Source organism: Odocoileus virginianus, chromosome 24 (assembly GCF_023699985.2).
Source record: "Odocoileus virginianus isolate 20LAN1187 ecotype Illinois chromosome 24, Ovbor_1.2, whole genome shotgun sequence".
NCBI classification, from domain to species: Eukaryota; Metazoa; Chordata; class Mammalia; order Artiodactyla; family Cervidae; genus Odocoileus; species Odocoileus virginianus.
In genome coordinates this window covers 38,209,439-38,223,279 of record NC_069697.1, presented here as the reverse complement: position 1 = coordinate 38,223,279, position 13,841 = coordinate 38,209,439, and the positions used below count along the sequence as shown (strand labels likewise).

Below are 13,841 nucleotides of genomic sequence, written 5' to 3'. Positions count from 1 at the left end.
GAGGGTGGAACTCTCATGAATACAATTGTACCCTTATTAAAGAAATACCAACAACCTCAGATTTGCAGATGATACCACTCTAATGGTAGAAAGTGAAGAAGAACTAAAGATTCTCTTGATGAGGGTGAGAGAGGAGAGTGTAAAAGCTGGCTTAAACCTCACCATTCTAAAAATGAAGATCATGGCATCCAGTTTTATCACTGCATTGTGAATAGAAGGGCAGAAAGTAGATGTAGTGACAGATTTTCTTTTCTTGGACTTTGAAATCACTGTGGACAGTGACTGCAGCCATGAAATTAAAAGACACTTGCTCCTTGGAAGGAAAGCTATGAGACGCCTAGACAGCATATTAAAAATCAGAGGTGTCACTTTGCCGACAAAGGTATGTATATAGTCAAAGCTATGGTTTTTTCAGTAGTCATGTGCTGATGTGAGAGCTGGATGTAAAGAGTGCTGAGTGCCAGAGAACTGATACATTCAAATAAGTCAATCCTAAAGGAAGTCAATCCTGAATATTCATTGGAAGGACTGATGTTGAAGCTGAAGCTCCAATACTTTGGGATGAACCAAGTCATTGGAAAAGACACTGATGCTGGGAAGGATTGAGGGCAAAAGGAGAAAAAGGCAACAGAGGATGAGATGGTTAGATAGCATCACCAACTTAATGGACATGAATCTGAGCAAAGTCTGAGATAGTGAAGGACAGAGAAGCTTGGCATGCTGCAATCCATGGGGTTGCAAAGAGATGAACACAGTTTAGTGACTGAACAACAACAACAACGAAATCCCAGAGAGCTCTTCCTCCCTTTCTACCATCTGAGAGCACAGTGAGAAGATGGTTGTCTGAGAAACAGGAAGCAGGTGCTCAACAGACACCAAATTTGCCAGCACCTTGATCTTGGACATCCCGGCCTCCAGACCGGGAAATAAATTTCTGTTCATAATCCACCCAGTCTATGGCATCCAGTTACAGCAGCCTTGAAAGGACCAAGGTACTTAACTAAAAGGAAGGTCAATGGTGCAGCTGGGCTTCAGAAACTGCTTGAATCAGAGGCTTTGAATTCAATCAAGATTCTAGCTCACTTCAGATATTAGCTTCATTCTCTCAGACTGCCTTCATCATTGGGGCTTAAAACATTACCTTAAAAAAACTAACATTGCTTATCTTTCCTAGTTTTGCCATTAGAGAAATACTGAGAGATGTTTCACTGGTCCTGAACTTTTGAAAATTCCACTGAAGGATTTTGCCTTACCCCAGGTCTTAGCACTGGAACAATTACTCCTAACCAGAGGGAACAGTTCTTAATTCTTCTTGGGTTAGACGTGTACCCCTTCACCAATTATTTTTACCGAAAGGCAGGGTTTTATAAAATGGTGGAAAGTCTCCACTAGAACTGTATAGTTGATGCATGTGTAAAAAGCATTTCCCAGAAAAGAAAAGTTGTTACAAGTACTGAACAGACAAAACAGAGACTTCTTCTATAAAGAGAGACAGATTCTGCTTCTATAAATTTTAAAAATCTAGTGAGGGAAATAGAGTTAATCAAGAACAACAAAGGATGGTAAGTGTTATAATAGAGAACCTATATAATGCTATGAGAATGTGTAAGACAACATCTGATATGGTCTGGGTGTCAAGGAAGTATTAGAGGAAGAAAGAAGTAGAAGAGATTTAGTAGAACCCCTTTCAAGAGGAGTATATAAGATGATAAAGTAAAAAGAATGATTCAAAATATCTGAGATAGTATTGTAATGACGTCTAGCATATATAGAATACAGGTGGTTTCAGTAAATTTCTAAAATGTGCATTTATTTAATGAACATAGTATATCAAATGATGCTTTAAAAAGATTTTATTTTTCTTACAATTTTTTATAGTTATATTTTTTTTATTCTAGAAACTGTGAGAAAACCAATGCACGTGAATATGAATAAAGACATAAAAATGCCTCTAAGAAAGCATGATATAGAACTTCCAATGTCACCTAACTGTGTGCCATCTAACCTCTGCATTGATGATATAGAAAACAAGTAGGTTTTAGCTAGGTTATATTAATGTATCTATCTGATGTATATGTTACCAGTAACATATAATATAGCATCATATATTATTATATATTATTTAAATGGTCATTATTGTTTTACCATTTTATTTGCTGGAAGGTATACAGAAGATTTATTCTTCTATAATAGCTCCAGTTTTTGTTTGTTCAGCTGTTATAATATCATTAAACTATTAAGACATTTATCAAATGACCAAATGTCCATACTAAGTTTTTTTGTACACATAGTTTGACTTTCGTTTTCATAAAATATCTCTCTTATAACAATATAATTTTTAGAAAACTCAATATTATGATCTGGAATAAATAGAGTTACTTAGAGTTCCATATGTTTTCATGTATTTGTATATAACAGTGTGAATTTTAAATAGATATATAAAGATGGTCAATTTTATTGCCAGCTATATTTTTAATCTTAAAATTTTATTTTTGTTAGTGTATACTGTCAAACACTAGACACCAAGGAAGAACTTGAGCCAGTTCAGGTGAGGTTTTTTAAATTAAATTTTATTATTTTGATAGTTGTGATATGCCAACAAATGACATAAATTTTTCAAATACTGGAAAAACTTACTATTTATAATTATTCTTTTCAAAGTTTTTAATATAAGGAACCTGCACCTTAATGTTTTAACCAATTGCTCATGAGAAACATTTTGGAGTTCTGATAAGGTAGATGAGGCCTGTGTGTGTAACGTTTGCTTCTGCTTGTTACTGACAAGCTGTAAAGGATAGTTCATTTGGAGATTCCTGTTTTTGGTTCATGTGATCATTAGTAATTCATCTCTTCACACAGTGATCAGATTGTTTGATTTCATATGAAACTATTATTTTCTATAGTCTTGTTGATCCTAGGATTATTTTTCAAAGTATTGCAAATGATTAATTTTTTTAGCAAATTCTAATTTTTAAAAATTTTATTTACTTATTTTTTAATTGAAGTATAGCTGATTTACAATGTTGTGTTTGTTTCAGGTATACAGTATAGTGGCTTAATTATATATATATTTAAATTTTTTCCTTTATTATTGTTGTTCAGTAGCTCAGTCGTCTCCAACTCTTTGTGATCCCATGGACTGCAGCACACCAGGCTTCCCTCTCCTTCACTCTCTCCCAGAGTTTGCTCAAACTGTTGTCCATTGTGTCAGTAGTGCCATCCAACCAAGCATCTTTTAATTTCATGGCTGCAGTCACTGTCTACGGTGATTTTAGAGCTCAAGAAAAGGAAGTCCGTCACTGTTTCCAATTTTTTTCCCATCTATTTGGCATGAAGTGATGGCATTAGTTTTTTGAATGTTTTTCTTTATAGGTTATTACAAAATATATATTTTAAAGTATTTGTTTATATATTTATTTGGAAGCATCAGCTCTTACTTGCAGCACACAGAATCTTCACTGAGTCGTGTGGGATCTCTTGTTGAGGCCGTGGACTCAAGTTGTGGCATGTGTGTTCTTCATACGGGCTCTGGAGCACATGCACTCTAGTAGCAGCATGCAGGCTTAGTTGCTCCACAGCTTATGTGACCTTAGTTCCTGGACCAAGGATCAGATCCATATCTCCTGCATTGCAAGGTGGATTCTTAACCCCTGGACCACCAAGGAAGTTTCAGTTATTGCAAAGTATTGAGTATAATTCTCTGGGCTATCCAGTAGGTTCTTTTTGGTTATTCACTTTGTATATAGTAGTGCCTGGGTGCTCAGTCACTCAGTCATGTCCGTCTGATTCTTTGTGACCCACATGGACTGTAGCCCACCAGGCTTCTCTGTCCATAGAATTTTCCAGGCAAGAATACTGGAGTGGGTTGCCATTTCCTCCTCCAAGGGATCTTTCCGACCCAGGGATCGAACCCATGTTTCCTGTGGCTCCTGCATTAGAAGCTAGAATCTTTACCACTGAGCCACTTGGGAAGCATATAGTAGTGTGTATATGTTAATCCCAACTTCCTAATTTACCACTCCCCACTTTAGACTTTGGTAACTGTAAGTTTGTTTTCTATGTCTGTGGGTCTATTTCTCTTTTGTAGATAAGTTCATTTGTATCTGTTTTTTTAGATTCCATTTATAAGTGATATCCTGTGATATTTGTCTTTCTCTGTCTGGATTACTTTTCTTAATATGGTTATCTCTAGATCTATCCATGTTGCTGCAAATGGCATTATTTTGTTCTTTTTTATAACTGAGTAAATATATATATATATATATATATATATATATATATATATATATCACATATTCTTTATCCATTCATCTGTTCGTGGACATTTAGGTTGCTTCCATGTCTTGACGGTTGTAAGTAGTGCTGTGATGAACATTGGGATGCATGTATCTTTTCAAATTATGGTTTTCTTCAGATATATATCCAGGAGTGGGATTTCAGGAGCATATGATAGCTCTATTTTTAGTTTTTAAGGAACATTCATACTATACTCCAAAGTGAATCTGTAAATTGCCTTGGGTAAGGAATCATTTTAACAACATTAATTCTTCCGGTTCAGGAACATGGTATATCTTTCCATCCATTTGTGTCATCTTCAGTTTCTTTCATCGGTGTCTTACCATTTTCAGAGTATAGATCTTTTGCCTCCTTAGACAGGTCTCTTTCTAGATATTTTCATCTTTGTGATGTGATGGTAAGTGAAATTGTTTCTGTAATTTCTCTTTCTGATCATCCATTGTGAGTGTATAGAAATGCAATAGATTTCTCTGTGTTAATTTTGTATCCTGCAACTTTACCACATTCACTGATGTGCTCTAGAAGTTTTCTGGTAGCATCTTTAGGTCTTTCTATGTATGAAAGTGAAAATCTCTCAGTCATGTCCGACTCTTTGCGACCCCATGGACTATACAGTCCATGGAATTCTCCTGGCGGAATACTGGAGTGGGTAGCTGTTCCCTTCTCCAGGGGATTTTCCCAACCCAGGGATCAAACCCAATGTGGGATCGCCCACATTGTGGGTGAATTTTTTTACCAGCTGAGCCACCAGGGAAGCAAATATAGTGTCATGTCATCTGCAAATGGTGACAGTTTTACCTCTTCTTTTCCAATTTGGATTTTTTTTTAATTTCTCTTTCTTTTTTGACTGTTATGGCCAGGACTTCCAAAACTACACTAGTAAAAGTGTGGACATCCTTGTCTTATTCCTGATCTTAGAGGAAATGTGTTGAGTATGATGTTTATTGTGGGTTTGTCATATATGGCCTGTTTTATGTTGAGATATGTTCCCTCTATTCCCACTTTCTGGAGAGTTTTTATCATAAATGGATATTGAATTTTATCAAAAACTTTTTCTGCATTTATTGAGATAGTCATGTGACTTTTATTCTTCAGTTTGTGAATGTGGTATTTTACACTGATTAATTTGTGGATATTGAAAAATCTTTGTATCCCTGGGGTAAATAATACTTGATCATGGCATTTGTTGTTCAGTCACTAAGTCGTGTTTTACTCTGCATCCCATGAATTGCATCATGCCACGCTTCCCTGTCCTTCACTATCTCCCGGAGTTTGCTCAGACTCATGTCCACTGAGACTGTGATGCCATCCAACCATCTCATCCCCTGTCACCCCCTTCTCCTCCCGCCTTCAATCTTCCCCAGCATCAGAGTCTTTTCAGTCAGTTCTTTGCATCAGGTGGCTAACATATTGAAGCTTCAGCTTCAGCATCAGTCCTTCCAATGAATAGTCAGGGTTCATTTCCTTTAGGATTGACTGGTTTGATCTTGCAATCCAAGGGACTCTCAAGAGTCTTCTCCAGGACCACAATTCAAAAGCATCAATTCTTCAGCACTCAGCCTTCTTTATGGTCCAGCTCTCACATCCATACATGACTACTGGTATATGATCCTTTTAATGAATTGTTGGGTTCAGTTTGCTAATATTCTGTTGAGGAATTTTCATCAGTGATATTGGCCTGTAATTTTCTTTGGGGGAGTACCTTTGTCTGTTTTCTGTATTAGGGTGATGGTGGCTTCATACCATGAGTTTGGAAGTGTACCTTTTTCTGCAGTTTTTAAAATAGTTTCAGAAGGATAGATGTTAACTTTTCTCCCAATGTTTGGTAAAATTCATGTGTTAAGTTATCTGGTCCTGGACTTTTGTTTGTTGAAAGTTTTAAAGTTACAGGTTCAATTTCAGTACCTAAGATTGGCCTGTCATATTTTCTATTTCTTCCTTGTTCATTCTTGAGCAAGTGTACCTTTTTAAGAATTTGTAAACCTGGGTCTCCTGCCTTGTAGGCTGATTCTTTACCGTCTGAGCCAGCAGGAAAACCCAGCCGTCTCTTGTGGTCTGTATTTCGGTGGTGTTGGTTGTAACTTCTTTCTCATTTGCTAGTTTTACTGATTTGGGGCTTCCCTGCTGGCTCAGACAGTAAAGAATCTGTCTGCAGACCCTGGTTCGATTCCTGGATCAGGAAGATCCCCTGGAGAAGGAAGTGGCTAGCCTCTCCAGTACACTTGCCTGGAGAATTCTATGGACAGAGTAGTCTGACGAGCTACAGTCCATGAGGTCACAGAGTCAAACACAGCTGAGTGACTAACACTTTCACTGTATTGATTTGGACCCTTTTGCTTTTTTCTTGATGACTCTGAGTAAGGTTTATCAATTTTGTTTATCTTTTCAAATAACTAACTTTTAATTTTTTGATTTTCTGTTGTTTTTTAGTGTCTACTTCATTTATTTTCTTCTCTGAGACTTACGAATTCTTCTACTAATTTTGGATTTTGTTTATTCTTCTCTCTCGAGTTGCTTTAGGTATAAGATTAGATTGTTCGTTTGAGATTTTCCTTGTTTCATGATGTAAACTTATATCACTGTAAGCTTCCCTCTTAGAGCTACTTTTAGCAAATAAAATTGTTTTCAATTAGAAAATGAACAGATTGTGATTAAAGTTTGAAATACTAAGATCTAAGGCTATAGTAATGTTTATCCTTTCTTTTCTTTAAATTGCTGAAGTTAACGACAGAAAGGTAAAAACAGTGATATAAAATCTCTTGAAAATCTTATCAACTGTGCTGTGTATTAATGAAACTGAGGCTTTCCATTTTTAGATGTCATGTAGTAGGGAACTTGAGGGTGGAGAGGACCAAGGATGATAAAGTCCAGTGAAAAGGAACTTTTCAGTATAATCTTAGCTGATAAACTCTCTGGTCTTGAGTCTTGTCAGTTGCTGATTGACTTGCCTTTCTTTCCTTGGAACTTTTTCTGCATTTCAGAACATTTTTTGCTTCTTATTTTTCACTCTTCTCATCTCTCGTTTATACATTTTGGCAAATCAAGTGATTGTGTCTTTCCTGTATTTATCACAAGTCATGGGCTCATATAGATTGTTTTAACCTCAGTTCAACAGAATAGAAAACTGCATTTTCACTCCACTATCTTTTTCAGCAGAAGTATCTTCCAGTGGAAATAGTACAAAACAAAATTTCGTTCCCAGAATAGTACCTAGTCTTCAAAAAGTTGCATATAAAAAGAGGCAGGATGAATAAGTGTCTTTGAATTGAAGGTTCTTAGCATTTTGATACCATTATATTTTATGATATGTTCTTTTTTTATTTATAGATTTTAAAATATTAGTTGTAACTTGCTGTAGATATAGTCACAATAGGATATAAATTAGGTATAAAGTTCCTCTTAGGTCAAAAACTTAATTTTCTGCCCTATAGGAGATTATGAATTCAAAAACTGAAATGTTTAAAAATCTTTGAAAAAAATCATTTTTTTAGTAAAATTGATAGTGAAACTGAAAACCGTTCAGTGTGTTGCATAATAGTATGATGATTATAATCACAGTAAATAAATAGTTGGTGATGTCATGGTGGCCCAGTAAATGTGTTATAGAAAGGATCCTGTGAATAGTGATATATAACCTCAGTGATATCATAGTAGCCTATTAAGTATGAATTGTGATGACTTGATTCTTTCCATGATTTAACAGATGCCAACTGGTATATGCATTTCAATTATAATTACACAAATATGTAGAGATGTGTAATGCCAAAATGTTTAATTATTTTATGTGCTAAGGTTAAGAACACTAAAAATTCAAAATTTAAAATTCTGAAATATATCTTCCATAGAAAATGCCAAGAAGTGATTTTCTATTAAATTTACATAGATTTTTAAAATGAAATTATTAAGATTACTGTGTGTGTGCTTGTGCTTAGTCAGTCAGTCGTGTCTTACTTTTCGTGACCCCATGGACTGTAGCCCGCCAGGCTTCTCTGCCCATGGTATTTTTTTTTTTTTTCATTTATTTTTATTAGTTGGCGGCTAATTATTTCACAACATTGCAGTGGGTTTTGTCATACATTGACATGAATCAGCCATGGAGTTACATGTATTCCCCATCCTGATCCCCCCTTCCACCTCCCTCTCCACCCAATTCCTCTGGGTCTTCCCAGTGCACCAGGCACGAGCACTTGTCTCATGCATCCCACCTGGGCTGGTGAACTGTTTCACTATAGATAATATACATGCTGTTCTCTCGAAACATCCCACCCTCGCCTTCTCCCACAGAGTCCAAAAGTCTCTTCTGTACATCTGTGTCTCTTTTTCTGTTTTGCATATAGGGTTATCATTACCATCTTTCTAAATTCCATATACATGTGTTAGTATGCTGTAATGTTCTTTATCTTTCTGGCTTACTTCACTCTGTATAATGGGCTCCAGTTTCATCCATCTCATTAGAACTGATTCAAATGAATTCTTTTTAACATCTGAGTAATATTCCATGGTATATATGTACCACAGCTTCCTTATCCATTCGTCTGCTGATTGCCCATGGTATTTTCCAGGCAAGAATACTGAAATGGGTTGCCATTTCATCCTCTAGGGGATCTTCCTGACCAGAGATTGAACCTGTGTCTCTTGTGTCTCCTGCATTCCTGGCAGATTCTTTACCTGCTGAGCCATCAGGGGTTATTGTATTAATATATAATGATAGTGAGGAAAATGGTTATATAAATGCTGTGTCTTATTAGCAGGAATATTTATTTTGAACTCCTCCCAATTTTAGCATGTAGTGGTTTATGCCATATTTGTGTTTTATAAATTAATTTATAATTATAAATTTATTATAGTTATGCTATTTTATAGCTATGTAATATATATCATGATTCACTTTTATTAAAGTATGTTTTCTGTTTTTCAGAAAAGAAAAATTGAAATACTGATACTATGTTTCATTGATATGTGTTAGCCTTATTAATTTAAGAACCTAGTAATTTTTGAAGGATGCAGTGAAAAATATTCAATTATCCTTTCGGTTTGTATTTTACAAGACTAAAACTTGCATCCTAGATCTGCTTAAAACTCATGCTTATTTTTTTAAATAATTTATAGGCTAGAGAATGAAATGCTCTGTAATCTAAATATAATCTCCTACTTATAGATTATAGATTAGTGATTATCTGCAGAAGGATAAATAATGCTATACTTAATAGAGCAGAAGACAGCAACAAGAGTCTTTTGTACCTGTCCAAGGCATATTGTCACATTGTGAAGTTTTAGTGAAGTATTTAATAGTTTATTTGGAGGGATTTGAAGAAAAGTGAGAAGAACTGAAATGAAATTATAAGATACAAAGGAAAGTTAATTGAAAAAAAAGTTAGAAAAAATCTGATCTGGGACTCACTGCTCACTGCCCTGGAGAAGTTACTATTTGAGCCAGTATACAATATCCCTCTCTTTCGATGTGTTTGTGTGTCACTCGCTCTCAGGGACGAATTTGTCTTTGTGCCTCTGTCGCTCTCTCTGAGACTGAGATGTGCAAGGTATTATCAGACTTTATCTTCGGCTTTCCCTTACTTTACACCTTTATATTTTTTTGAAGCCTTTCAGTATCTCTTTTTGTCTCCCTCTCTTTTTTTATCTGTTTCTGTCATTGATTTTCTATGGACTTATCTCTATGTTTCATGGTTTACAGATAAATAAATATATACTGCAGATGTAAATTATTACTGCTGGATAGATTAATGTTGAGCCAATAAAATAGCTTATGATACTTTACACATTAATAAATGGATTATTTCAATTGCTTTTCTCAATAGTCTTCCAATCCTTTCTGCATTTTGCACTCAATGATATTGATATTCAGAAATATTAAAGTAGCAGTCTAAAATTTTACTCAGTAGATGGAAAAACTGAGTTAAGTACAGCTTTTTTCTTGGGAGAGGTTATGTGATTTCTATGAGAGAAATTTAACTTTTATTTACTCACAATCCCGGTGTTCTGGGTATTTTTTAACCAGTGAAAAAATATTTAGCTTACCATAGTATCAACCGTATTATTTTAATAATCACTCAAATACTGATATGCTTTCATTGTTAGAAACTATTTTATTTTCAACTAGGATGCAGTTATTCTCTTTTAGATTAAAATAATACATTTTTTGAATATATGTGTATTAACTTAAATGGCATCTTATGGTAAATAATTTAAATTGTTTATCTGTACATTACCATTTTGGCAGCTCTTCCTTTCTTTTTCAGCTCAGTAATGTTAATTATTCTCATTCCTTGGTTTCTAAATTAAATGACAATCAAGATACTTTCAATCCATCATGTGAAACAGCACAATCTGGACCATTATTTGAAAGATTAAACAGGTAAGCAAAGATGTCGAAGGTAATAAAGAACCTGTAGCATTTATTTCTTAAATTATTAATTTGCTTTTAACAGACACTATTTTTAGTTAGAGATGTAAACAGACCTAAATATTACTGCTAGAAAAAAAACACTATCAATAAAATATAGTATTTAATTAAATCACTTTTAAGTAATTATTGTCGAATTGACCTTTAACTGATTTATTTTTAAAAATATTTGGGGCCAAGGTGTTTTGCACCTGTTTTATAATTTCCATGAATTACTAGTTTCCTTTACTGTGTCATATTGTATTAACTTCTTTTTCATATCTGGTAATTGATCAGTGCCCTGTTTTTATTTTATAGACGTCTGTATATAAACCCTAGTTCTTTTTTAAAAAATCCACTGAACTTGTCAAACCAGTTTGAATTATTTCTTGTTAATTGTGATGAGAAACCTTGACTCTGTAATCTTATCCAAGTCTTCATATTAGTAGATAGCACCACTATTCACTCAGTTGCTTAAGCCAAAATAAAAGTTGTCCTTGATTTCTTCCTTTTCTTCATCTCTCAATATACATTTTACCAGCAAAGTATTGTCATTTCTGCATTCTAAGAAACCTTAATATTATTTACTTATGTTTTCGTCTCTAAGGGTTCCATCCCACTCTAAGCAAACACTGCTTCTTGCCTGGAGAATTGTAAAAGCCACAAAACACTTCTTTTTTCTCTTTGTTCTGAGATTTTTTTTTAACAACTTTATTAATGTATAATCAACATATAACAAACTGAACTTACCTAAAATGTGCACTTTGGTAAGTTTTGGCATATTTTAAAAATAATGAACTTATTCATCGTCTCCTGTAGTTTCTTGGGCACCTTCGTAAATCAATTCTTCTGGTCATTTCACATTGCTTACTCCCATCCCAAGGCAACTGTTGATCTGATATCTGTTACTATTGATTAGTCTGTAAGTGGCATTATACAGTATGTTTTCCCATCTTTGGTTTATCTTTTTTCACTCAGCATAATTGCTTTGAGATTCATCTTTGTTGTTTATTGTGTGTATCAGTAAGTCTATTTCTCTTTATTTCTGAGTAGTTTTCCATTGTATTAATATAGCAAAATTTATTCATCTGTTGATGGACAGTTGGGTTTTTTTCTCCCAGTTTTGGCTATTCCAAAATAAAGCTACTATGAACATTGCTGTTGAAATCTTGTTTGAACATATGCTTTCATTCTGTTGGGTAAGTATCTACGGGGCTTCCCTCATAGCTCAGTTGGTAAAGAATCTTCCTGCAATGCAGGAGACCCGGGTTTGATTCCTGGGTTGGGAAGATTCCGTGGAGAAGGAAATGACAACCAACTCCATATTCTTGCCTGGAGAATCCCATGGACCGAAGAGCCTGGCAGGCTACAGTCCATGGGGTCGCCCAAGAGTCAGACACAACTTAGCGACTAAACCACCACCAAATACCTACATGTGGAATTGCTGGTGTATGTTTAACATTTTAAGAAACTGGCAGACATGTTTCCCAAGTGATTTGTGTCATTTCTACATTCCTATCAGCAAAGAATGAGAGTTCGACTTGCAGTACATCCTTGACAACACTTGGTATGGTTAGTCTTTTAAAATTTATGCTACTTTAGTCAACATGTAATGGTATCATATTGGGGTTTTAATGATGTTGGCATCTTTTCATGTGCTTACTAATCATTTATGTATGTTTGGTGAAATGCTTAGCCTTTTCATTTTCTTAATGGTGTCTTCTTGACATTAACCTTTTTTTTTTAAACAGAGGTTTTAATTTTGATGAAATGCAGTTGGTTAATTTTTTATTTATGAATCATGCATATGGTGTCAAAGCTAACAAGTCTTTGCCTGAGGCAAGGTTATGAAGATTTTCTCATATGTTTACTTCTGTCTTGTGGTTGTCAATATGACATTTTCCACTTTGAGTTAATTTTTTATGTATGGTGTGAGGATCATAAGGATATGGTGTGATGAAATAAGGAACTATTCTCATCATTTGCATTTATGGAAAGAAAAGAATATCTTTACCCCACTGAGTGCTTTGAGATGTTGAAAATTAATTGACAAAAGTATAAATTATTTTCCCCTGTAATCTCATTTCTGTTCTATTGAAAAATCATGTCTGTTTTTATGTCTGTCACAAAAAATCATGTCTGTTTTTATGTCTGTCACACTGTTTCAACTACTAAAGCTTTACTGTAAGTTTTGAAATTGGGAATTGTATTAGTCCTCCAATTTATTCTTTTTCAAAAATGTTTTAGCTTGCCTTAGTCCTTTGCATTTTCATATGAATTTTAGGAGCAGCCTGTCCATTTCTGAGGAAAAGGAAGTTTAATTTGATTTTTATAGGGATTGTTTTGAATCTATAGACCAATTTTGGGAAAATTTTAACATTTTAACAATAGTGGCATTTCTAATCCATGAATATGAAATGTTTCTCCTAGTCAATTTTTGTCATATGTATGTCATAAGAGCTTTATTCTTAATAGTCCCAAACTTGAACTAACCCAGATGTCCATTAAGAATGTTATATAATATTCATATAATGGAATAGTACACAGAAATTAAAAAAGTGAGCTTCTAATATATGTCATAGCAAGCAAGAATATGCATAAATCTCAATACAAAAAGATAATCACTGTATAATTTAATTTACATGACTTTCAGACAACAAGCAGAATAGTGGTTACTTTTTGGAGGTATGAACTTAGAGGGCATGAGAGAACTTTCCAGTGTACTTGAAGTGACCTTTTCTTTCTCTTCAGCTTTATTGACCTATAATCTGATGAGTAAAAATTGTATGTATTTGTCTGCTCTGATCATTTAATAGGCATACACATATTCGAATGATTACCATAATCAAGCTAATTGACACATCAGTCACCTCACATAGTTACCATTATTATATGTATGGTGAGACCATTTAAGATCTATTCTGTTAACAAATGTCAAGAGTAAATGTAGCGTTAAGAACTATAGTCACCATGTTGTACATTAGATCCCTAGAGCTTATTCATCTTGTGACTGGAAATTTGTACACTTGGACCAATATCTCTCCATTTCCCCCACTTTCTCAGTCCCTAGCACCCATGATACTACCCTCTGCATGTTTTAATTTGGGATTCTACATTTAAGTGAGATCTTAGAGTATTTTTCTCT

At 34.5% G+C, this 13,841-nt stretch overlaps 1 protein-coding gene across 1 annotated transcript in view; it reads left to right on the top strand.

The window, feature by feature from the left end:
• Positions 1–13,841, top strand: part of REDIC1 (regulator of DNA class I crossover intermediates 1) — a 78,739-nt gene that overhangs the window by 19,465 nt on the left and 45,433 nt on the right. Inside the window, exons 4-6 of the mRNA XM_020908531.2 lie at positions 1,899–2,031; positions 2,500–2,548; positions 10,554–10,669. Of these exons, the coding sequence (XP_020764190.2) occupies positions 1,899–2,031; positions 2,500–2,548; positions 10,554–10,669 (298 nt within the window). The remainder of the gene's footprint in view (positions 1–1,898; positions 2,032–2,499; positions 2,549–10,553; positions 10,670–13,841) is intronic.